The following is a 27500-nucleotide window of genomic DNA, read 5'->3' on the forward strand; positions in this document are numbered from 1 at the left end:
AAGTAGTGCACTTAATCGGAAAAAGGGTGTCATTTGGGACACAGCCTGTGTGTCTTTGAGAGGCAGGTACTGTACTCAGCTGTGGATAACTATACTACTCGTAGGTTGCACCTCCGTCACTCGGTCGCGTCATGCCATTGCTATGAACGTACTCAAGCCGTCCTTCCTCCATGGTGATGCCCAATAGTCGTGATATACTCTGTAACTCTGAACGGGGGTTAATGACGTTTTTTTTCCAAATTACACAATAGTGGCTTGGAAATAAGATGAACAAGGTTAAAGTAGGCAAATATTTTGTATGTAACAACTTTGCTATCATGTCGTCAAATTTACTTGATACAGATGGCAATGTTGTCATTAGCTAGCAAAAACAGCTAGCAATGCTAACGTTAGCTAGCTAAAATCCATTGGTCTCTCCTCAATCTTAGCTAGTCAGCTAACGTTATTCTGCATTTAAGGTCAATCTGGCAACATCAAAATGATGACAAAAGAATTTCCTACTAATTATTTGTCTCTTTTAGCAATGTCATTGTATTTCCAAGCCACTGTAATGAACCTTTACTTAATACAACCCACGGACAGTGTGTTTAACCCTACACCTCCACAACATGAATGGACTGTTTGACCGAGGAGTTGGCAAGACAATCCGTGAGCAGTGAACATCGTTGTGTTAGCAGTGTAGCACTCACTCAGGACTGCTTTGGGACATAATCCAAATTACAAGTAACATTATTGGTGTGTTTATGTAACGGATGTGAAACGGCTAGCTTAGTTAGCGGTGCGCGCTAAATAGCGTTTCAATCAGTGACGTCACTTGCTCTGAGACCTTGAGGTAGTAGTTCCTGTTACATTTATATAGTGCTTAAGATCAAAAATATGTCAACAGTGAAACAGCGTTAAAATGACAGCTACGACCATTTCAGAAGCTTTATTATTTTACCATAGCAACGATTTATGATTTTCTGGAGCCAAGAGAATCCCAATACCATGGGAACCTGCAGAGACTCAACTAGCAGGAATTGGATTGTCACGCTGTGGTTCCCTGACACTCGTAGGTTGATGGGGTGGTATGGTGGATGACCCGGCCTATAGAACGCCCGTCCAGCGCTCTAACATTCATGGGACTGGAGAGGGGTTGAGTGGGGATGCCCAGCTCGGACGCCAGGGTAACGTCCATAAGACTCACATCGGACCCCGAGTCGATGAGTACCTGGAGAGACTTGGACTGGCCGTCCCACTGCAGGGTGGCACAGAGAGGAGGGCAAGTAAGGGGAGAAGAAGAAAATCCACCAGAGTACTCACTCCAACCAATGAGATAGGTCTCTTGAAGGGACAGGTCGACACAAAATGACTGGCAGTACTGCAATACAGACAACTCTGGGTGTCAACTCTGTGTACGCATTCGGAGACAGCCTAGCCCTGCCTAGCCCTGCCTAGCCCTGCCGAGCCCTGCCTAGCCCTGCCTAGCCCTGCCGAGCCCTCCTGCCGAGCCCTGCCTAGCCCTGCCGAGCCCTGCCTAGCCCTGCCGAGCTGCATCAGCTTGGGAAGAGGTGAATCGGCAGTTTTCGGAGGCTCCTGGAGGGACTCGGGTAAGCTCAGATCCTTTCGTGGACATAGACGCCGGGAATTTCCGAAGTTCATCAGATGCAAGGTGGGGTCCCTGATTGAGCGATTGGGACCGAAATCAGACCTCTTCTCCCTCCTACGTTCCCGTAGCCGACCATCGATCCAGATTGTTAAAGGGATGAGAGAGTTGAGATCCGTCGGCTGCCAGCTCGTCCTTTACTTCTTCCAATGTTCCGTGCAGGAACGTGTCGAACAGCGCTTCCGTGTTCCAGACACCCTCCGCTGCCAGCGTGCGGAAATACACCTCATAGAATGCTACACTGAGGGAGTCCTGCCGAAGCTGGAGTAACTTCCAGGCAGCCTTTCTCCTGGACACCGGAGCCTCGAAAACATTTTTCACCTCTGCCATGAATCCTTCCAGACTGAAGCCGACTGACCGACTGTTGTTCCCAAACGGCCGTGGCCCAGGCGAGATGAGGTACGATCAGATGATCAGCGTGATGAGGTACGCTATCTTAGAGCGATCCGAGGGGAAGGGCGAAGGCTGCAGCTCCATGATGAAGAAACTCTGAGCGAGAAACGCCTGTCAATTCCCCGACTCTCCATCAAAGCGCTCCGTGGGAGGTAAGCGGGGTTCCCGGGAAACCGGGGTGACAGCGCTAGTACCAGCCGGGTTACTGAGGGACTGGGAGGTTACTATCGTGGTAGGCTGCCTAGTAGACAACCCACGGACTTGCTCCTGCAAAGTGTCCAATGCTTGTTCGTGACGTTCCGCCACGGCCTGGAACCTTTCCAGCAGATTGCAAAGCAACTACTCATGCCTACCAATGGTGGCTCCTTGGAGGGAGAAAACATTTTGGAATTGTAAACAAACTGAGCATTCTAGTTAGTGTAAGTTCAAAGTTCAAAGTTCTAAGTTAATTGGCCTAATAAATAGATATGAACTTCTTGTCAAGCTCTCCCTAAAAACATCCGAGTCTAGGTGGTAACCTTTCCATTTCCAAATAATCCTTTCCTTGTTTCCCTCCATTTTGTGCCTACTGAAAGCCTTCCACCAATGATAAATTGCTTCTATTAGTTGTTTAACTTTAACTTCTCAACCAGAGGCCACACTGGTGTTCCTGTGACTCTCTGCCTATATACCACAGAGACAGAGCCAGTCCACTCAATACTTGTTATGCTACCACAGCTGAGACTACTGTTTGTATAGGACGATATTGCTTCCGCAAGTTCTCTCCAGCAGCCTGAACAGTGGTTCCCTGACTCTGTGAACTCCCACCAGGACAGAGCAGCCTGGCCCATTCAACCCCCGCTATCCCGTAAGAGCTCCATGGAGGTTGGGGTCCTGAGGGCTAAAGGGCTGGTGGGCCTGGAGGGCTGGATGGCGGTGGAGAGGGGGATGTACTTCATAAGAGCTCCGTGGAGACCAGTGTTTGCTCTCTCTCTCTCTGTCTCTCTCTCTCTCTCTCTCTATGGCTCTATCTCTCTCTCTGTCTCTCTCTCTCTCTCTCTCTCTCTCTCTCTCTCTCTCTCTCTCTCTCTCTCTCTCTCTCTCTCTCGCACTCTCTGTCTCTCTCGCTATCTCTCTCTCTCTCTATCCCTCTCTCTCTCTCTCTATCTCTCTCTATCTCTCTCTCTCTCTCTCTCTCTCTCTCTCTCTCTCTCTCTCTCTATCCCTCTCTCTTTCTCTCTCTCTCTCTATCCCCCTCTCTCTCTCTCTCTCTCTCTCTCTCTCTCTCTCTCTCTCTCTCTCTCTATCCCTCTCTCTCTCTCTCTCTCTATCCCTCTCTCTCTCGCTATTTTTCTTTCTTTCTATCTCTCTCTCTCTCTCTATCCCTCTCTCTCTCTCTCTCTATCCCTCTCTCTCTATTTTTCTTTCTATCTCTCTCTCTCTGAAATCTTCCTTTATTTTCACACTTCATACATTAGTAAGTAATGACCACATTACTTACTAACATTTTTACCCCATGTTCTTTTCAGATTAGTCATGTTAACTTTCGGATGAATGCTACATTTGACTACACAATGTTATTTAGGTTGTCATTGCTGCAACAATGTTATCTTTCTGTTGATCCTGGTGTTCTTGTCTTAGCTAGAAACATCGGACTCCATCAGCACTTATCGCCTTGTCTGACATTTATGAGAAATATGACTCCCAACCCCCTCTGTCTATTAGTAGGTCTACTCTACACCCTGGCTGGTTGGAACAAGGCTTTAAACTCCACCTCATTCCTTCCATTCAGCATCTAGTAGTCTACTTCCCTGTGTCTTCTCTGCCCTCCAACTGATCATGTACACAGCGTGTGTGTCACAAAGGGTTTCAGTATATTCACCTTTTCTCAGGTTCAGGTTGGTGGCAGCAGAAGGGGAGTGGTGACAGTTAGTTTGGCTCACCGGGAGCATCAGGGATCTCAGGTTACTGCCCTGTGGATTCATCAGGCCACACAAACACCTGCTCCTGTCCTTTAAGACCAGCTGTAGACAGCCTTCTGCTGTATAGAAAAGAAGAGAGGGAGAGAAAGAGAGAGGGAGAGGGGGGAGAGAGAGAGAGAGGGAGAAAGAGCATGAGAGAGGGAGAGAGGAAAAGAGAGAGAGAGAGAGAGAGAGAGAGAGAGAGAGAGAAAGAGAGAGAGAGGAGAGAGAGAGAGAGAGAGAGAGAAAGGAGATAAAGAGCGACATGGAGAGATGGGAAAGGGAAAGGGAGAGAAAGAGAAACAGGGAGAGAGAGAGAGAGCGAGAGACAGAGGGGGGGAAGTGAGAGAGACAAAGAGAGAGAGAGACAGGGAGAAAGAGAGAGAGAGAAAGTGAGAAAAGAGAGACATGGAGAGATAGGGAAAGAGAGAAGGGAGGGAGAGAGAGAGAGAGAAAGAGCGTGAGAGAGAGGAAGAGAGAGAGAGAGAAAGAGCGTGAGAGAGGAAAGAGAGAGAGAGAGAGAGAGAGAGAGAGAGAGAGAGAGAGGGGGGGGGGGAGAAAGAGCGTGAGAGATAGAGAGAGAGAGAGGGACTTGAATGGGCCATTGAGACAGTTGGTAGAGCATGGCGTTTGCAATGCCGGAATAGTGGGTTTGATTCCTGGGACTACCCATATGTAAAATGTATGTAAGTCGCTTTGGATAAAAGTGTCTGCTAAATGACATTTATTACTATTATAATAAGACTGGGACTCTGTTGTGACTACTGCCAGGTTTATGTGACATATGGTGTGAAAGGGGTAACGGGGGAGGGGGGCAAGGTTGAGCTGCTACTCCATCACTCATACAGTAGACCTCCAGAGCCATGTAGATCAGAGGTGTCAAACATACTGGGCCCAATCTGGCCCACGAGGGTATCCAATCTGGCTCGCGGGTAGTTTGGAGTAAAACAAAAATATAGAGAGAGATATTGTACCGTGAGGCAATATAACAAATGTTAGTGCGGCCCACCGGACCTTGTTGAAACCTGAATGCTAAATTAGTTTGACAGCCCTGCTATAGATAGACTGTGATACCGCTCTTTAGCTGTCTAGCAGATAGTTGCAGCAGATCTGGGTGCAAATACCATTTGAAATCATTTCAAATGCATTTTCTGGGCTTGATTGATCTTTCATGGTGCAATGGAGCAAATAGAAAAGCTGCAAAAGTGCAACCCCCACCCATCTGCCCCTCCCAGGCAGACTAAAGCAAACGCTCAACGTATCTGAAGGATTTTGTAACCTGGTCTACAGCCTTCTTTCGCTGTCCAAGTTTTGATTCCAACGGTTCATTACTGTAGAAACTGTCGTCTTGGTCATCACGCAGTTACAAGATAATCACACTACTAAATCACTACTAAAGTAGGAGTCAACAGTTGAGTCATACTTTTATGAAAGTATAGTGAAAGTATGGTGAATTCAACTTCATTTGCGCTTCTTTTGTGTGTCCCGTTCACAGCGCGCAGCGGAGGGAAAGTGTACAGACACATGACACAGTCCTCGCTAGGCTACATGACACAGTCCTCGCTAGGCTACATGACACAGTCCTCGCTAGGCTACATGACACAGTCCTCGCTAGGCTACATGACACAGTCCTCGCTAGGCTACACGACACAGTCCTCGCTAGGCTACTAAAATGTTGCAGTCTGGGATCGTTTTTTAAAGCTTGACAATGATTAACTAAAAGCCTAGGCTGCCTACTTAAATACAATACATTTTGTGTGCACCATACAGCATTGTTGCATTCAACCGCACCGGTTCCATGCAGTGCAAAAACCTATTTTAAGTTTTAAATGTCACAACAACCTATATAGCTACGTTTTTGTTATCTGGAGTTATTAAATCGTTTTTTAATATTATTTACATCTGCAAGCGTAGCAGCAAAGGCTAGACGAATGTAATTTATCTCTTCTTTACTTGATCTCTTCTGTTTTAATTTGTTAAACAGCATCCTATGTACGTAAATTGCCATTATAGAGGGACATATGTTTTTTTCTAATTAAACATTGGGCCAGTTTTGGCCAGTTGTATGAACCTTTTTGTGTATAAACAAACATAATAGTATACAGTGCCTTCAGGAAGTATTCAGACCCCTTGACTTTCCCCACATGTTGATACATTACAGCCTTATTCTAAAATGGATCAAATGTTTTTTCCCCCTAATTAATCTGCACACAATACCCCATAATGACATCACAATACCCCATAATGACATCACAATACCCCATAATGACATCACAATACCCCATAATGACATCACAATACCCCATAATGACATCACAGGACCCCATAATGACAAAGCAAAAACAGGTGCATCCTGTTTCCGTTTATCCTCTTTGAGAAGTTTCTACATCTTGACTGGAGTCCATCTGTGGTAAATTCAATTTATTGGACATGATTTGGAAAGGCACACACCTGTCTATATAAGGTCCCACAGTTGACAATGCATGTCAGAGCAAAAACCAAGCCATGAGGTCGAAGGAATTTTCTGTAGAGCTCCGAGAGAATCGTGTCGAGGCACAGATCTGGGGAAGGGTACCAAAATATTTCTGCAGCATTGAAGGTCCCCAAAAACACAGTGGCCTCCATCATTCTTAAATGGAATAAGTTTGGAACCACCAAGACTCTTCCTAGAGCTGGCCGCCCAGCCAAACTGAGCAATCTGGGGAGAAGGGCCTTGGTCAGGGAGGTGACCAAAAACCCAATGGTCACTCTGACAGAGCTCTAGAGTTCCTCTGTGGAGATGGGAGAAACTTCCATAAGGGCAACCATCTCTGCAGCTATCCACCAATCCGGCCTTTATAGTAGAGTGGCCAGACGGAAGCCACTCCTCATTTAAAGGCACATGACGGAAGCCACTCCTCATTTAAAGGCACATGACAGCCCCCTTGGAGTTTACCAAAAGGCACCTATAGGACTCTCAGACCATGGGAAACAAGATTCTCTGTTCTGATGAAACCAAGATTGAACTCTTTGGCCTGAATGCCAAGCGTCACGTCTGGAGGAAACCTGGCACAATCCCTACGGTGAAGCATGCTGGCGGCAGCATCATCATGTTTTTCAGCGTCAGGGACTGTGAGACTAGTCAGAGAGAGAGATCCTTGATGAAAACCTGTTCAAGAGCTCTCAGGACCTCAGACTGGGGTGAAGGTTCACCTTCCAACAGGACAACAACCCTAAGTACACAGCCTAGGCAACACAGGAGTGGCCTCAGGACAAGTCTCTGAATGTCCTTGAGTGGCCCAGCCAGAGCCCGGACTTAAACCTGATCGAACATCTCTGGAGAGACCTGAAAATAGCTGTGCAGCAACGCTCCCCATCCAACCTGACAGAGCTTGAGAGGATCTGCAGAGAATATTGGGAGAAACTCCCCAAATACAGGCGTGCCAAGCTTGTAGCGTCATACCCAGGAAGACTTGAGGCTGTAATCGCTGCCAAATGTGCTCCAACAAAGTACTGAGTAAAGGGTCTGAATACTTATGTAAATGTTATATTTCAGTTTTTTATTTTTAATGAATTAGCAAACACCTGTAAAAAACTGTTTTTACTTTGTCATTATGGAGTATTGTGTGTAGATTGATGAGGGGAAAAAAAGTTGAATCAATTTTAGAATAAGGCCGTAACGTAACAAAATGTGGAGAAAGTCAAGGGGTCTGAAAACTTTTCGAAGGCACTGTATCTGTGGCCCGCAAATCAGTTGTGTTTTTTTCTCTCGATTTGGCCCTTACACTGATTGAGTTTGACACTCCTTTCCTACATAGTGCACAACCTATGGGCCCTGGTCAAAAGTAATGGGCTAGTCATTCAGAAGGAATTGCTGGCAGGACTGGAGTGCCTTGGCCCGGACTCTGGGCCAGCATCATTGTTTTCTGCCTGTAATCCACTGAGAGGGAGAGAGAGGGCTGTGCTGTAGGTTAATTAAGACATCAAACTTGCTTCCGGAGAGTTCTCGGGCCAAGTCTGTCGAGCCCCTGGTGGGCCCCCTCTGGACATTTCACTCGAGGGGAAATCACTCAGACCTCAAGCCTCTGTTATGGAGAGTAACAGTAAAGTATATTACAGTCAATTCTGGATTACTATGACCAATATTCTCATGTTTATAATGGCATTGTTATGGCTTTTTTTGTGGGGAAAATCATTTAGAATATTATTCCCATGCTGTTGCATCATGTTGTTGGTGTGAACCTAAGCATCAGTTGTGGTGAGGAGAGCACAGGGATTCTATTAAATGACTCATAAGTAATTATGTGGTTGAGAGGGTCAACAGACATAGGCTGTGTTTCAGGTGCTATCCAATATGGGATCAGAGGTGCAGGGTTTAAGGTATAAGCTGGTGTAATTGGTGGGAACTGATACCAGACAGGATTATCTCATCAGGTAGATGAGATGAGAGGCAGTGTGACTCCAAAACAACGCTGCTACACTGGCCTGGGTTGGTAGCTCCAGCTGTGTGAGGAGGGCTGGATCCAATGAATTATTGCCGCTCGAATAGAGCCAGAGAAACAGAACCATAGCAACCCTCGGCTCCGATTAATGTGAGACGTGATCTGGCAGGAGAGACTGTGCGAGAGAGAGAGAGAGAGAGAGAGAGAGAGAGAGAGAGAGAGAGAGAGAGAGAGAGAGAGAGAGAGAGAGAGAGAGAGAGAGAGAGAGAGAGAGAGAGAGAGAGAGAGAGATGGAGGCCCGTCAGTAAAAATGTCAGAGACACAAATCAATATCTGTGGCCAAGGAAAACAGAAAGAGAGAGATGGAGTGATTGTAGGATCTTCTACTTCCGCAATAAAACCAGGGTCACTAGGAACGAAACGGAAGCGAGATCCCAAAACGGAGAGGGATTACCTGAATTTATCAATTAAAAAATGCTTGTTCTTGTTTGCCGTTGCAAAATGTTTTGCTACGGTGTCGGTGTGCACTCATGGATCTGACCCAGGTCTCCTTGAATCAGTTAGATAACGGAACTGGGTTGAAAACAAGGTTTCAGAACCTAGTTTTCATGGGTAATATATTTATTCTGGCAATTATTCTGCCAGCTCGGTCTCATAGACTAGACGTAACATAGTAAATGTAAATCCAGGACACTCAAATTAGTATGATATGTTACGTTTGGTATGGTTACATAAGACAGAATTAGTCTTAAAACCTCTACAGGATCGGTGGGTCCCCTGCGGTAAGGTTGAGCTAACGTAGGCAAATGCGATTAGCATGAGGTTGTAAGTAACACAATTTTTTTCCCAGGACATAAACATATCTGATTTTGGCAGAAAGCTTAAATTCTTGTTCATCTAACTGCACTGTCCAATTTACAGTAACTACTACAGTGAAATAATACCATGCTATTGTTTGAAGAGTGCACAGTTTTGAACTTGAAAAGTTATTAATGAACCAATTAGACACATTTAGGCAGTCTTGATACAACATTTTGAATAGAAATGCAATGGTTCATTGGATCAGTATAAAACATTGCGCATACACTGCTGCCATCTAGTGGCCAAAATTTACATTGCACCTGGGCTAGAATAATACATTATGTTCTTTCTCTTGCATTTCAAAGATGGTGGTACAAAAAAAAAACAGTTGTTTTTTTCTTTGTATTATCTTTTACCAGATCTAATGTGTTATATTCTCCTACATTCCTTTGACATTTCCACCAACTTCAAAGTGTTTCCTTTCAAATGGAAACACAGAATATGCATATCCTTGCTTCAGGTCCTGAACTACAGGCAGTTAGATTTGAGTATGTCATTTTAGTCACCAATTTATTTTTTAAAGGTGTGAATTGTCTCTTACATACTGACCATACCGCTCACGTTGCATGCGCAAGTGTTGCAAAATAAATGTACACATACATGTTATTCAGTCATTGCACCCACACTGCTCGCGCGCGCCAACGAGCATCTGCATGCCAAGCGCTAAAATAGAAGTCAGTTCTATTTGTGACGCTGAACACGGTGCAAGTCCTGCCTCTCCTATCTCCTCTTTAATTTATAGAAGCAGATACCCACGTGCCATCTCCTCATTGGTTATACCCACGTGGGTGATTTAAAGATGAACTGAGGTCGGTCAGTCGTGGTAATACACCTATGAAAGTTAGATGCCAATTGCCATATAAAGTCTAAAGAAGAAAAGCCTGGAAGGAGGAGAGATGACTAGAAAGGATTTGGTTGAACGTTTTATGTGTGGATTAATTGTCGGAGTAGAGGACCTTGTGCATTTCAGGTAAAATATCAACTCAACGTTTATATCCCAGGACAGATTAGCTAGCAACAGCAAGCTAGCTAAATAGGACAAATTAGCTAGCTACTGCAAGCTAGCTAAATAGGACAAATTGGCTAGCTACTACAAGCTATCTAAATAGGACAAACTAGCTAGCTGTAACGGCTCTCTTCTATCTCCTCCTCTGACGAAGAGGTAGAACAAGGATCGGACCAAAATGCAGCGTGATGATGATTCATGATATAATTTTAATGAAGGGGCAGCTCGGGACTGAGGGGCAGCTCGGGACTGAGGGGCAGCTCGGGACTGAGGGGCAGCTCGGGACTGAGGCAGCTCGGGACTGAGGGGTAGCTCGGGACTGAGGGGAAGCTCGGGACTGAGGAGAAGCTTGGGACTGAGGGGAAGCTCGAGACTGAGGGGCAGCTCAGCACTGAGGGGCAGCTCAGCACTGAGGGGAAGCCCAGCACTGAGGGGAAGCCCAGCACTGAGGGGAAGCCCAGTACTGATGGGAAGCCCAGCACTGAGGGGAAGCCCAGCACTGAGGGGAAGCCCAGCACTGAGGGAAAGCCCAGCACTGAGAGGAGGCTCAGCACTGAGAGGAGGCTCAGCACTGAGAGGAGGCTCAGCACTGAGAGGAAGCTCAGCACTGAGAGGAAGCTCAGGCAGGTAGTTGGCTCTGGCAGATCCTGGCTGGCTGGCGGATCTGGAAGAGTCTGGTTGACTGGCAGATCTGGAAGAGTCTGGCTGACTGGCAGATCTGGAAGAGTCTGGCTGACTGGCAGATCTGGAAGAGTCTGGCTGACTGGCAGATCTGGAAGAGTCTGGCTGACTGGCAGATCTGGAAGAGTCTGGCTGACTGGCGGATCTAGCTGCTCTGGCTGCTCCATGCAGACTGGCAGCTCTGGCTGCTCCATGCAGACTGACAGCTCTGGCTGCTCTATGCAGACTGACAGCTTTCTGGTAAGAAGAGGGGCGGGGGCGTATGCCTTATGGCTATCGAGACATGGTGTGATGAAAGAAACATACAGGAACTCAAATCCTTCTGTTCACCTGATTTAGAATTCCTCACAATCAAATGTAGACCGCATTATCTACCAAGAGAATTCTCTTTGATTATAATCACAGCCGTATATATCCCCCCCCCAAGCAGACACATCGATGGCTCTGAACAAACTTTATTTAACTCTTTGCAAACTGGAAACCATTTATCCGGAGGCTGCATTCATTGTAGCTGGGGATTTTAACAAGGCTAATCTGAAAACAAGACTCCCTAAATTTTAGCAGCATATCGATTGCGCAACCAGGGATGGAAAAACCTTGGATCATTGTTACTCTAACTTCCATGACGCATATAAGGCCCTGCCCCGCCCCCCTTTCGGAAAAGCTGACCACGACTCCATTTTGCTGATCCCTGCCTACAGACAGAAACTAAAACTAGAGGCTCCCACGCTGAGGTCTGTCCAACGCTGGTCCGACCAAGCTGACTCCACACTCCAAGACTGCTTCCATCACGTGGACTGGGATATGTTTCGTATTGCGTCAGATAACAACATTGACGAATACGCTGATTCGGTGTGCGAGTTCATTAGAACGTGCGTTGAAGATGTCGTTCCCATAGCAACGATTAAAACATTCCCTAACCAGAAACCGTGGATTGATGGCAGCATTCGCGTGAAACTGAAAGCGCGAACCACTGCTTTTAATCAGGTCAAGGTGTCTGGTAACATGACCGAATACAAACAGTGCAGCTATTCCCTCCGCAAAGCTATCAAACAAGCTAGGTAATCCCTCTCACCCCCCCCCCCCTTTAAGATTTAGATGCACTATTGTAAAGTGACTGTTCCACTGGATGTCATAAGGTGAATGCACCAATTTGTAAGTCGCTCTGGATAAGAGCGTCTGCTAAATGACTTAAATGTAAATGTAAGCGTCAGTACAGAGACAAAGTAGAATCTCAATTCAACGGCTCAGACACAAGAGGCATGTGGCAGGGTCTACAGTCAATCACGGACTACAGGAAGAAATCCAGCCCAGTCACGGACCAGGATGTCTTGCTCCCAGGCAGACTAAATAACTTTTTTGCCCGCTTTGAGGACAATACAGTGCCACTGACACGGCCTGCAACGAAAACATGCGGTCTCTCCTTCACTGCAGCCGAGGTGAGTAAGACATTTAAACGTGTTAACCCTCGCAAGGCTGCAGGCCCAGACGGCATCCCCAGCCGCGCCCTCAGAGCATGCGCAGACCAGCTGGCCGGTGTGTTTACGGAAATATTCAATCAATCCCTATACCAGTCTGCTGTTCCCACATGCTTCAAGAGGGCCACCATTGTTCCTGTTCCCAAGAAAGCTAAGGTAACTGAGCTAAACAACTACCGCCCCGTAGCACTCACTTCCGTCATCATGAAGTGCTTTGAGAGACTAGTCAAGGACCATATCACCTCCACCCTACCTGACACCCTAGACCCACTCCAGTTTGCTTACCGCCCAAATAGGTCCACAGACGATGCAATCTCAACCACACTGCACACTGCCCTAACCCATCTGGACAAGAGGAATACCTATGTGAGAATGCTGTTCATCGACTACAGCTCCGCATTCAACACCATAGTACCCTCCAAGCTCGTCATCAAGCTCGAGACCCCGCCCTGTGCAACTGGGTACTGGACTTCCTGACAGGCCGCCCCCAGGTGGTGAGGGTAGGTAACAACATCTCCTCCCCTCTGATCCTCAACACTGGGGCCCCACAAGGGTGCGTTCTGAGCCCTCTCCTGTACTCCCTGTTCACCCACGACTGCGTGGCCACGCACGCCTCCAACTCAATCATCAAGTTTGCGGACGACACAACAGTGGTAGGCTTGATTACCAACAACGACGAGACGGCCTACAGGGAGGAGGTGAGGGCCCTCAGAGTGTGGTGTCAGGAAAATAACCTCACACTCAACGTCAACAAAACTAAGGAGATGATTGTGGACTTCAGGAAACAGCAGAGGGAACACCCCCCTATCCACATCGATGGAACAGTAGTGGAGAGGGTAGCAAGTTTTAAGTTCCTCGGCATACACATCACAGACAAACTGAATTGGTCCACTCACACAGACAGCATTGTGAAGAAGGCGCAGCAGCGCCTCTTCAACCTCAGGAGGCTGAAGAAATTCGGCTTGTCACCAAAAGCACTCACAAACTTCTACAGATGCACAATCGAGAGCATCCTGGCGGGCTGTAACACCGCCTGGTACGGCAACTGCTCCGCCCTCAACCGTAAGGCTCTCCAGAGGGTAGTGAGGTCTGCACAACGCATCACCGGGGGCAAACTACCTGCCCTCCAGGACACCTACACCACCCGATGTTACAGGAAGGCCATAAAGATCATCAAGGACATCAACCACCCGAGCCACTGCCTGTTCACCCCGCTATCATCCAGAAGGCGAGGTCAGTACAGGTGCATCAAAGCTGGGACCGAGAGACTGAAAAACAGCTTCTATCTCAAGGCCATCAGACTGTTAAACAGCCACCACTAACATTGAGTGGCCGCTGCCAACACACTGACTCAACACCAGCCACTTTAATAATGGGAATTGATGGGAATGATGTAAATATATCACTAGCCACTTTAAACAATGCTACCTTATATAATGTTACTTACCCTACATTATTCATCTCATATGCATACGTATATACTGTACTCTATATCATCGACTGCATCCTTATGTAATATATGTATCACTAGCCACTTTAACTATGCCACTTTGTTTACATACTCATCTTATATGTATATACTGTACTCGATACCATCTACTGTATCTTGCCTATGCTGCTCTGTACCATCACTCATTCATATATCCTTATGTACATATTCTTTATCCCCTTACACTGTGTATAAGACAGTAGTTTAGGAATTGTTAGTTAGATTACTTGTTGGTTATTACTGCATTGTCGGAACTAGAAGCACAAGCATTTCGCTACACTCGCATTAACATCTGCTAACCATGTGTATGTGACAAATACAATTTGATTTGATTTGATTTACAGCTCTGGCTGCTCTATGCAGACTGACAGCTCTGGCTGCTCTATGCAGACTGGCAGCTCCATGCAGACTGGCAGCTCTGGCTGCTCTATGCAGACTGGCAGCTCTATGCAGACTGGCAGCTCTGGCTGCTCCATGCAACCTGGTAGCTCTGGCTGCTCCATGCAGACTGGCAGCTCTGGCTGCTCCATGCAGACTGGCAGCTCTGGCTGCTCCATGCAGACTGGCAGCGCTGGACAGGCGAGGCGCACTGTAGGCCTGATGCGTGGTGCTGGCACTGGTGGAACTGGATAGAGAACACACACAGGAAGCCTGGTGCGGGGAGCTGCCACTTGAGGATTGGTGTGTGGAGGTGGCTCTGGATAGACCGGACCGTGCAGGCGCACTGGAGCTCTTGAGCACCAAGCCTGCCCAACCTTACCTGGCTCGATGCCCACTCTAGCCCAGCCAATACGAAGAGCTGGTATGAACCGCACCGGGCTATGCACCCGCACTGGAAACACTGTGCGCTCCATAGCATAACACGGTGCCTGCCCGGTCTCTCTAGCCCCCCCCGGTAAGCACAGGGAGTTTGCGCAGGTCTCCTACCTGGCATAGCCATACTCCCTGTGAGCCTCCCCCCAAGATATTTTTGGGGCTGACTCTCAGGCTTTCATCCGCGTCGCCGTGCTGCCTCCTCATACCAGGGCCTCTCCGTTTTTTCAGCCTCCAATTATTCTTGGGGCGGCGATATTCTCCAGGCTGAGCCCAAGGTCCTTCACCGTCCTGTTCGTCCTCCCATGTCCAGTCCCTCTCTCGCTGCACCTTGTTGCGGCTACACTCCCCTGGTTTAGCCCAGGGTCCTCTCCCTTCGAGGATTTCCTCCCAAGTCCAAAAATTCTTGTCGCGCTGCTCCTGCTGCTGCTGTTGCCTGTTACCACGTTGCTTGGTCCGGGTGTGGTGGGTGATTCTGTAACGGCTCTCTTCTATCTCCTCCTCTGACGAAGAGGTAGAACAAGGATCGGACCAAAATGCAGCGTGATGATGATTCATGATATAATTTTAATGAAGGAAAAAAACAATGCAAGCGGAAACTACAAAATAATGAAAAGTGAAAAACCGAAACAGTCCTATCTGGTGCAAACACAAAGACAGGAACAATCACCCACGAAACACTCACAGAATATGGCTGCCTAAATATGGTTCCCAATCAGAGACAACGATAATCACCTGAATCTGATTGAGAACCGCCTCAGGCAGCCCTAGACTGTGTAGACACCCCACAAAACCCCTAAGACAAAAACACACCACAATAACCCATGTCACACCCTGGCCTGACCAAATAAATAAAGAAAACACAAAATACTAAGACCAAGGCGTGACACTAGCTACTGCAAGCTAGCTAAATAGGACAATTTAGCTCGCTACTACAAGCTAGCTAAATAGGACAAACTAGCTAGCTACTGCAAGCTAGCTAAATAGGACAAATTAGCTAGCTACTGCAAGCTAGCTAAATTGCCATAAATGTTTAATGCTTTTCTAACTGTTCCCAAATTAGCATACTTTGTTCAGAGTTTGTTTTGATATTTCAACCTGCTTATCATGATCGCGTTTGGTGTGTGGGGACACAATTAATTTGCGCACGATGGCGGTTTGGGCATGGTGTTAGGTGTTCCACTGAGACGGGTGACCTATTTTAAACCCAATATCAAGTGTCTGGCTTTCTCTCATAGTCTCCTTTTCTGATGAGAAAGAGCTGGGCTGATAAAAGTATAAAAGCTAGCAGGAATGATAGTATGACAGTATGACATGACAGTATAGCAAGTACAGCAGAGCAGAAAACAAACTAAAAGAGAGTACAATTAGCTGTTTTGCTTGTGTTGTTATTCTCTAAAGTGAAGAGAGAGAGGCCTTGTTAGACTACAGGTAAGGAAATGCTTCACCCTCGTTTGCTTGCATTTAGGCAATAGTGTTGTTCAGAATCTTAATACTGTCTCCTCTCCTGTCTCCTCCCCTTCTCTCCTATCATGTCCTCTTCTCCCCTGAAAGGATGACGAGGTGGTGCTGCAGAGTGTCGCCACCATCCAGAAGGAGAATCGCAAGTTTTGTCTGTCCGTGGAGGGACTCGGAAATCGACTATGCTTCCTAGAACCTACATCTGAAGCTAAGGTGAGTGGAGTGTCTCTCAGTGCTTGGTATGGACTGGTTTTGACGGCATTTAAATACTTTCAGACTCTCTTTGATTATTTCCGGTGTTATTAAGCATTCATACAAAAAGATTGACATCTTAGAGGCAAAATAGTCTCATGTGAATCTCAATCTCAAATGTGAATCTCAAAGGAGATAAAGACATATTTTGAGTCTGACTCCACACCATATTCCTGCTTGGTAAATGGCTATGATAACCCCAAACAGGTACATACTGCTTTAGAATGTCAATCAGCAACAGACACTATTTTATAGAATTCTAATCTAATGGACCGACCATTTACATTGAGAATAGTTGTTTGTTGGAAATCTGATTCTGATTCTATTCTCTGAAGTGTGTTATGTTAATGGTTCTAGAATCCTGTGACACCTCACCATGACAACAGCAACATTCTCTGAACCCACTGAACTTCTCAAGCTGTCCATCAGCTAGTTCAGGAGATGGGAATAAGGAAGTTAAAAAACATTAGCCTGGTTCCCGCTCTGTTTGTGAGGTATAGCCAATGAGTTAGCTATAGAGCACAAACTGATCTTGCACCAGGCTAAAACCACATTACATCATGAACGTCTTATCTTTCTTCAGAAATGAGCATTATAAGAGGTTTTCGGGAATTGGAATATAGATCCACTCATCACAGAACATTGACTTAAAATGGAATAGCTGTTCTAGTCAGTCTTTTTCTATGGTATTCATTACATCTTGTACATACAGCACATATAGCACATACAGTACATACAGCACACAGTACATATAGTACACACAGCACACAGTATATACAGCACATATAGTACATACAGTACATACAGCACAAACAGTACATACAGTACATACAGCTCACAGTATATACAGCACATACAGTACATACAGTACACACAGTACATACAGCACACAGTATATACAGCACATACAGTACATACAGCACAAACAATACATACAGTACATACAGTACATACAATACACAGTACATACAGCACACAGTACATACAGCACACAGTACATACAGTACATACAGCACACAGTACCTACAGCACATACAGTACACAGTACATACAGTACACAGTACATACAGCACACAGTAGACAGTACATACAGTACATACAGCACATACAGCACATACAGTACATATAGCACATAGAGTACATACAGCACATACAGTACATACAGTACATATAGCACATAGAGTACATACAGCACACATAACACACCGTACATACAGCACATACAGTACATACAGTACACACGGTACATACAGCACATACAGTACATACAGTACACACATACATAATTGTACATGGAAACTTTCCCAATCTGCAATTAACTCACAATGACTTGATCAAGGCTCCGGTTTCACTGAAAATTAAGTTCTTAAAAATGCCTGAGATGCATTTTCTCACAATTATTGTGTGTATTCAGAGATATTACTGCAGATGAACTGACTCACAGACAGTGAAAGGCTGCAGTCAGTGATGATATAGAAATATGTGACTCACCACCTGGATTCGGTTTTATGTAGCAACCTTTGATTGTCTGATTTTAACGTCGGATAAAAGTTGTAGATTCACTTTTGAGAAAACCTTTTTTTTCAATGTTTTGGTGTGACTATTGGAGAGACATTCTACACCCATTCAGCATGTTAATACAAACGCAGTTGAGCAGGTAGATCACACCGGATATGATTACACTGATTACAGTCCCTCTCTCTACGATTACACTGATTACAGTCCCTCTCTCTATGATTACACTGATTACAGTCCCTCTCTCTATGATTACACTGATTACAGTCCCTCTCTCTACGATTACACTGATTACAGTCCCTCTCTCTACGATTACACTGATTACAGTCCCTCTCTCTATGATTACACTGATTACAGTCCCTCTCTCTATGATTACACTGATTACAGTCCCTCTCTCTACGATTACACTGATTACAGTCCCTCTCTCTATGATTACACTGATTACAGTCCCCCTCTCTATGATTACACTGATTACAGTCCCTCTCTCTATGATTACACTGATTACAGTCCCTCTCTCTACGATTACACTGATTACAGTCCCCCTCTCTATGATTACACTGATTACAGTCCCTCTCTCTATGATTACACTGATTACAGTCCCTCTCTCTACGATTACACTGATTACAGTCCCTCTCTCTATGATTACACTGATTACAGTCCCCCTCTCTATGATTACACTGATTACAGTCCCTCTCTCTACGATTACACTGATTACAGTCCCTCTCTCTACGATTACACTGATTACAGTCCCTCTCTCTACGATTACACTGATTACAGTCCCTCTCTCTACGATTACACTGATTACAGTCCCTCTCTCTATGATTACACTGATTACAGTCCCTCTCTCTACGATTACACTGATTACAGTCCCTCTCTCTATGATTACACTGATTACAGTCCCTCTCTCTACGATTACACTGATTACAGTCCCTCTCTCTACGATTACACTGATTACAGTCCCTCTCTCTATGATTACACTGATTACAGTCCCTCTCTCTATGATTACACTGATTACAGTCCCTCTCTCTATGATTACACTGATTACAGTCCCTCTCTCTATGATTACACTGTGATTACAGTCCCTCTATCTATGATTACACTGTGATTACAGTCCCTCTCTCTATGATTACACTGTGATTACAGTCCCTCTCTCTATGATTACACTGTGATTACAGTCCCTCTATCTATGATTACACTGTGATTACAGTCCCTCTCTCTATGATTACACTGTGATTACAGTCCCTCTCTCTATGATTACACTATTAAACAACACTATCAACAAGGTAGGTCCTACAGGCCCTAGTTTTGTCACACTACTGTTCCGTTGTGTGGTCAAGTGCCACAAAGAGGGACTTAGGAAAATTACAATTGGCTCAGAACAGGGCAGCACGGCTGACCCTTAAATATACACAGTGAGCTAGCATCAATGGTATGGCAATCTCTCATGGGTCAAAGTGGAAGAGAGATCGACTTCAACACTACTTGTATTTGTGAGAGGAATAGACATGTTGACTGCACCGAGGTGTCTGTCTAAACTACTGGCACACAGCCCGGACACCCATACATACATGCCACCAGAGGTCTCTTAGTCCAGAACAGACTATGGGAGGCACACAGTACTACATAGAGCCACGACTACATGGAACTCTATTCCACAGTACTACATAGAGCCATGACTACATGGAACTCTATTCCACAGTACTACATAGAGCCATGACTACATGGAACTCTATTCCACAGTACTACATAGAGCCATGACTACATGGAACTCTATTCCACAGTACTACATAGAGCCATGACTACATGGAACTCTATTCCACAGTACTACATAGAGCCATGACTACATGGAACTCTATTCCACAGTACTACATAGAGCCATGACTACATCACATCAGGTAACTGATGCAAGCAGTAAAATTAGATTTAAAATCAGGTAAAAATACATCTTGTAGAACTGCGAGGACTGTGAAGAGACACACACAAAGGTACAGACACAAACATATGCACATTCACGCTATCACACACTCTCTACACACACGTACATTGTTATATTGTTGTATGGCGGTATTATACATTTTGTATTGTAGATTTGTAGTGGTGTAATAATGTTATATAATGTACTGTTTTATATTTAGTTTTGTAAGTGTGTAGTGTAAGTGCCTTAATGTGTTTGGACCCCAGGAAGAGAAGTTGCTGCCTTGGCAACAGCTAATGGGGATTCCTAATAATACAAATACAAATTGCACATCTGTCTGCCCTCCCTGGGTGTCCTATATCACACTGTTCTCCTTTCATCTGTCTGCCCTCCCTGGGTGTTCTATATCACACTGTTCTCCCTTCATCTGTCTGCCCTCCCTGGGTGTCCTATATCACACTGTTCTCCCTTCATCTGTCTGCCCTCCCTGGGTGTTCTATATCACACTGTTCTCCCTTCATCTGTCTGCCCTCCCTGGGTGTTCTAGATCACACTGTTCTCCCTTCATCTGTCTGCCCTCCCTGGGTGTTCTATATCACACTGTTCTCCCTTCATCTGTCTGCCCTCCCTGGGTGTCCTATATCACACTGTTCTCCCTTCATCTGTCTGCCCTCCCTGGGTGTTCTATATCACACTGTTCTCCCTTCATCTGTCTGCCCTCCCTGGGTGTTCTATATCACACTGTTCTCCCTTCATCTGTCTGCCCTCCCTGGGTGTTCTATATCACACTGTTCTCCCTTCATCTGTCTGCCCTCCCTGGGTGTTCTATATCACACTGTTCTCCCTTCATCTGTCTGCCCTCCCTGGGTGTTCTATATCACACTGTTCTCCCTTCATCTGTCTGCCCTCCCTGGGTGTTCTATATCACACTGTTCTCCCTTCATCTGTCTGCCCTCCCTGGGTGTTCTATATCACACTGTTCTCCCTTCATCTGTCTGCCCTCCCTGGGTGTTCTATATCACACTGTTCTCCCTTCATCTGTCTGCCCTCCCTGGGTGTTCTATATCACACTGTTCTCCCTTCATCTGTCTGCCCTCCCTGGGTGTTCTATATCACACTGTTCTCCCTTCATCTGTCTGCCCTCCCTGGGTGTCCTATATCACACTGTTCTCCCTTCATCTGTCTGCCCTCCCTGGGTGTCCTATATCACACTGTTCTCCCTTCATCTGTCTGCCCTCCCTGGGTGTCCTATATCACACTGTTCTCCCTTCATCTGTCTGCCCTCCCTGGGTGTTCTATATCACACTGTTCTCCCTTCATCTGTCTGCCCTCCCTGGGTGTTCTATATCACACTGTTCTCCCTTCATCTGTCTGCCCTCCCTGGGTGTTCTATATCACACTGTTCTCCCTTCATCTGTCTGCCCTCCCTGGGTGTTCTATATCACATTGTTCTCCCTTCATCTGTCTGCCCTCCCTGGGTGTTCTATATCACACTGTTCTCCCTTCATCTGTCTGCCCTCCCTGGGTGTTCTATATCACACTGTTCTCCCTTCATCTGTCTGCCCTCCCTGGGTGTTCTATATCACACTGTTCTCCCTTCATCTGTCTGCCCTCCCTGGGTGTTCTATATCACACTGTTCTCCCTTCATCTGTCTGCCCTCCCTGGGTGTTCTATATCACACTGTTCTCCCTTCATCTGTCTGCCCTCCCTGGGTGTCCTATATCACACTGTTCTCCCTTCATCTGTCTGCCCTCCCTGGGTGTTCTATATCACACTGTTCTCCTTTCATCTGTCTGCCCTCCCTGGGTGTTCTATATCACACTGTTCTCCTTTCATCTGTCTGCCCTCCCTGGGTGTTCTATATCACACTGTTCTCCCTTCATCTGTCTGCCCTCCCTGGGTGTCCTATATCACACTGTTCTCCCTTCATCTGTCTGCCCTCCCTGGGTGTTCTATATCACACTGTTCTCCCTTCATCTGTCTGCCCTCCCTGGGTGTTCTATATCACACTGTTCTCCCTTCATCTGTCTGCCCTCCCTGGGTGTCCTATATCACACTGTTCTCCCTTCATCTGTCTGCCCTCCCTGGGTGTTCTATATCACACTGTTCTCCCTTCATCTGTCTGCCCTCCCTGGGTGTCCTATATCACACTGTTCTCCCTTCATCTGTCTGCCCTCCCTGGGTGTTCTATATCACACTGTTCTCCCTTCATCTGTCTGCCCTCCCTGGGTGTTCTATATCACACTGTTCTCCCTTCATCTGTCTGCCCTCCCTGGGTGTTCTATATCACACTGTTCTCCCTTCATCTGTCTGCCCTCCCTGGGTGTTCTATATCACACTGTTCTCCCTTCATCTGTCTGCCCTCCCTGGGTGTTCTATATCACACTGTTCTCCCTTCATCTGTCTGCCCTCCCTGGGTGTTCTATATCACACTGTTCTCCCTTCATCTGTCTGCCCTCCCTGGGTGTTCTATATCACACTGTTCTCCCTTCATCTGTCTGCCCTCCCTGGGTGTCCTATATCACACTGTTCTCCCTTCATCTGTCTGCCCTCCCTGGGTGTTCTATATCACACTGTTCTCCCTTCATCTGTCTGCCCTCCCTGGGTGTTCTATATCACACTGTTCTCCCTTCATCTGTCTGCCCTCCCTGGGTGTCCTATATCACACTGTTCTCCCTTCATCTGTCTGCCCTCCCTGGGTGTCCTATATCACACTGTTCTCCCTTCATCTGTCTGCCCTCCCTGGGTGTTCTATATCACACTGTTCTCCCTTCATCTGTCTGCCCTCCCTGGGTGTCCTATATCACACTGTTCTCCCTTCATCTGTCTGCCCTCCCTGGGTGTTCTATATCACACTGTTCTCCCTTCATCTGTCTGCCCTCCCTGGGTGTTCTATATCACACTGTTCTCCCTTCATCTGTCTGCCCTCCCTGGGTGTTCTATATCACACTGTTCTCCCTTCATCTGTCTGCCCTCCCTGGGTGTTCTATATCACACTGTTCTCCCTTCATCTGTCTGCCCTCCCTGGGTGTCCTATATCACACTGTTCTCCCTTCATCTGTCTGCCCTCCCTGGGTGTTCTATATCACACTGTTCTCCCTTCATCTGTCTGCCCTCCCTGGGTGTCCTATATCACACTGTTCTCCCTTCATCTGTCTGCCCTCCCTGGGTGTTCTATATCACACTGTTCTCCCTTCATCTGTCTGCCCTCCCTGGGTGTTCTATATCACACTGTTCTCCTTTCATCTGTCTGCCCTCCCTGGGTGTCCTATATCACACTGTTCTCCCTTCATCTGTCTGCCCTCCCTGGGTGTTCTATATCACACTGATCTCCCATCATCTGTCTGCCCTCCCTGGGTGTTCTATATCACACTGTTCTCCTTTCATCTCTCTGCCCTCCCTGGGTGTTCTATATCACACTGTTCTCCCATCATCTGTCTGCCCTCCCTGGGTGTTCTATATCACACTGTTCTCCCTTCATCTGTCTGCCCTCCCTGGGTGTCCTATATCACACTGTTCTCCCTTCATCTGTCTGCCCTCCTTGGGTGTCCTATATCACACTGTTCTCCTTTCATCTGTCTGCCCTCCCTGGGTGTTCTATATCACACTGTTCTCCCATCATCTGTCTGCCCTCCCTGGGTGTTCTATATCACACTGTTCTCCCTTAATCTGTCTGCCCTCCCTGGGTGTTCTATATCACACTGTTCTCCCTTCAGATCATGGGAATGGGTTCGATGAAGAGATGTTGCCTGAGCTGTCCACACACTGTCAGCACTTCTCCTGTCTCCATTGATCAAGACACGTTAACACAGAACAGAGACAAGGGGAAGTGTGTGCGTGTGTGTGTGTGTGTGTGTGTGTGTGTGTGTGTGTGTGTGTGTGTGTGTGTGTGTGTGTGTGTGTGTGTGTGTGTGTGTGTGTGTGTGTGTGTGTGTGTGTGTGTGTGTGTGTGTGTGTGTGTGTGTGCGTGTGCGTGCGTGCGTGTGTGTGTGTGTGTGTGTGTGTGTGTGTGTGTGCGTGCGTGCGTGCGTGCGTGCGTGCGTGCGTGCGTGCGTGTTGAGTCCTATTATTTTGTTTCACACACCTGTTTACATCTTTCCTGGCAGGAGACAGCTTGGTAAATCTGCTTTGTCCCAGGTGCCTGGGTCTCTGTCAGCGAAGCTGTTGTTCATCACACCTTTAAAAGAATAGTTATCCCAGAATGATCTCTTTAAAAAAAGGAAATTCAGGGTCTGGTGTAACGGATGTGAAACGGCTAGCTTAGTTAGCGGTGCGCACTAAATAGCGTTTCAATCAGTGACGTCATCTGCTCTGAGACCTTGAAGTAGTAGTTCCCCTTGCTCTGCAAGGGCCGCGGCTTTTGTGGAGCGATGGGTAACGATGCTTCGAGGGTGACTGTTGTTGATGTGTGCAGAGGGTCCCTGGTTCGCGCCCCGGTATGGGCGAGGGGACGGTCTAAAGTTATACTGTTACACTGGCACCAATCTATCCTTCTATCCTTGTTGAGCTCATATAATATATTTTTTATTATTATTATTATTTATTATTATATTTCGTACAACACCATTTTCTTCACTTGTACATCCAGGAAGTAGCTCCTCTCCACGTACGGTATTCTATGATTCCCCGATCCTCCCTTACCTCTGGAATAATGACAAAGGTCAACTCTACTGGGGTAGGGAGTGAAAACCTACAGGAGGGTATCTCCCCAGGAACAGGGTTGGAGTGAACCTACAGGAGGGTATGGCTGTTCCACTGGATGTCATAAGGTGAATGCACCAATTTGTAAGTCGCTCTGGATAAGAGCGTCTGCTAAATGACTTAAATGTAAATGTTAAATGGTATGTCCCCAGGAACAGGGTTGGTGTGAAAACCTACAGGAGGGTATCTCTCTAGGAATAGGGTTGGAGTGAAAACCTACAGGAGGGTATCTCCCCAGGAACAGGGTTGGTGTGAAAACCTACAGGAGGGTTTCTCCCCAGGAACAAGGTTGGAGTGAAAACCTACAGGAGGTTAACTCTCCAGGAACAGGGTTGGAGTTAAAACCTACAGGAGGGTATCTCTCCAGGAACAGGGCTGGAGTTAAAACCTACAGGAGGGTTTCACTCCAGGAACAGGGTTGGAGTTAAAACCTACAGGAGGGTATCTGAAGGAACAGGGCTGGAGTTAAAACCTACAGGAGGGTTTCTCCCCAGGAACAGGGTTGGAGTTTAAACCTACAGGAGGGAGAAGGACCGGGTCGGGTTGTACAATGTTACCCGTTAGTGTTGCTTAACTACAGTCAGCAGACCACAGTTCTCAATTTATGAGACTTTATGGTATTATAATAGTGTCACCACCATGGCCGAGCTCAGCTCCCTGGACAGAGACCAACGGTACCCTGAGCCACACTTTGAGCCAGTAGGATAATTGGTACTTTAATTTGAATTATTCATGAAATAAAATAGAGGAGAAATTCAGTATAGTGTGTTCCAGGTACCGTTGGCTGAGGTCACATGACATTAGGAGAAATTCAGTATAATGTGTTCCAGGTACCGTTGGATAAGGTCACATGACATTAGGAGAAATTCAGTATAATGTGTTCCAGGTACCGTTGGATGAGGTCACATGACGTATTGTGTGACTGTCCTTGTCTATCAGTGTATCAGTGTTGTGTGTGACTGTCCTTGTCTATCAGTGTATCAGTGTTGTGTGTGACTGTCCTTGTCTATCAGTGTATCAGTGTTTAGTGTGACTGTCCTTGTCTATCAGTGTATTGTGTGACTGTCCTTGTGTATCAGTGTATCAGTGTTTAGTGTGACTGTCCTTGTCTATCAGTGTATTGTGTGACTGTCCTTGTGTATCAGTGTATCAGTGTTTAGTGTGACTGTCCCTGTCTATCAGTCTATCAGTGTTTAGTGTGACTGTCCTTGTCTATCAGTGTATCAGTGTTTAGTGTGACTGTCCTTGTCTATCAGTGTTTAGTGTGACTGTCCTTGTCTATCAGTGTATCAGTGTTTAGTGTGACTGTCCTTGTCTATCAGTGTTTAGTGTGACTGTACTTGTCTATCAGTGTTTAGTGTGGCCCGTTCCTGTAGGTTCATGCTCTACAACATCCGCAGAGTACGACCCTGCCTCACACAGGAAGCGGCGCAGGTCCTAATCCAGGCACTTGTCATCTCCCGTCTGGATTACTGCAACTCGCTGTTGGCTGGGCTCCCTGCCTGTGCCATTAAACCCCTTCAACTCATCCAGAACGCCGCAGCCCGTCTGGTGTTCAACCTTCCCAAGTTCTCTCACGTCACCCCGCTCCTCCGTTCTCTCCACTGGCTTCCAGTTGAAGCTCGCATCCGCTACAAGACCATGGTGCTTGCCTACGGAGCTGTGAGGGGAACGGCACCTCAGTACCTCCAGGCTCTGATCAGGCCCTACACCCAAACAAGGGCACTGCGTTCATCCACCTCTGGCCTGCTCGCCTCCCTACCACTGAGGAAGTACAGCTCCCGCTCAGCCCAGTCAAAACTGTTCGCTGCCCTGGCCCCCCAATGGTGGAACAAACTCCCTCACGACGCCAGGACAGCGGAGTCAATCACCACCTTCCGGAGACACCTGAAACCCCACCTCTTTAAGGAATACCTAGGATAGGTTAAGTAATCCCTCTCACCCCACCCCCCTAAGTTTTAGATGCACTATTGTTAAGTGACTGTCCCACTGGATGTCATAAGGTGAATGCACCAATTTGTAAGTCGCTCTGGATAAGAGCGTCTGCTAAATGACTTAAATGTAAATGTAAATGTAGTGTGACTGTCCCTGTCTATCAGTCTATCAGTGTTTAGTGTGACTGTCCTTGTGTATCAGTGTATCAGTGTTTAGTGTGACTGTCCTTGTCTATCAGTGCATCAGTGTTTAGTGTGACTGTCCTTGTCTATCAGTGTATCCGTGTTTAGTGTGACTGTCCTTGTTTATCAGTGTATCAGTGTTTAGTGTGACTGTCCTTGTCTATCAGTGTATCAGTGTTTAGTGTGACTGTCCTTGTCTATCAGTGTATCAGTGTTTAGTGTGACTGTCCTTGTCTATCAGTGTATCAGTGTTTAGTGTGACTGTCCTTGTCTATCAGTGTATCTTGTCTATCAGTGTATCTCAAGGCCATCAGACTGTTAAATAGCCACCACTAACATTGAGTGGCTGCTGCCAACACACTGTCATTGACACTGACCCAACTCCAGCCATTTTAATAATGGGAATTGATGGGAAATGATGTAAATATATCACTAGCCACTTTAAACAATGCTACCTTATATAATGTTACTTACCCTACATTATTCATCTCATATGCATATGTATATACTGTACTCTACAACATCGACTGCATCCTTATGTAACACATGTATCACTAGCCACTTTAACTATGCCACTTTGTTTACTTTGTCTACACACTCATCTCATATGTATATACTGTACTCGATACCATCTACTGTATGCTGCTCTGTACCATCACTCATTCATATATCCTTATGTACATGTTCCTTATCCCCTTACACTGTGTATAAGACAGTAGTTTTGGAATTGTTAGTTAGATTACTTGTTGGTTATCACTGCATTGTCGGAACTAGAAGCACAAGCATTTCGCTACACTCGCATTAACATCTG

General features: G+C 46.4%; 1 protein-coding gene across 5 annotated transcripts in view; it reads left to right on the forward strand.

Annotated features, from left to right (window-relative positions):
- Positions 1–27500, forward strand: part of LOC123995404 (ryanodine receptor 3-like) — a 295285-nt gene that overhangs the window by 26628 nt on the left and 241157 nt on the right. For all 5 annotated transcript variants that reach the window (XM_046298980.1, XM_046298984.1, XM_046298981.1 and 2 more), the window contains exon 2: positions 16282–16401. In XM_046298980.1, the coding sequence (XP_046154936.1) occupies positions 16282–16401 (120 nt within the window). The remainder of the gene's footprint in view (positions 1–16281; positions 16402–27500) is intronic.

Source organism: Oncorhynchus gorbuscha, linkage group LG14, assembly GCF_021184085.1.
Source record: "Oncorhynchus gorbuscha isolate QuinsamMale2020 ecotype Even-year linkage group LG14, OgorEven_v1.0, whole genome shotgun sequence".
NCBI lineage: Eukaryota > Metazoa > Chordata > Actinopteri > Salmoniformes > Salmonidae > Oncorhynchus > Oncorhynchus gorbuscha.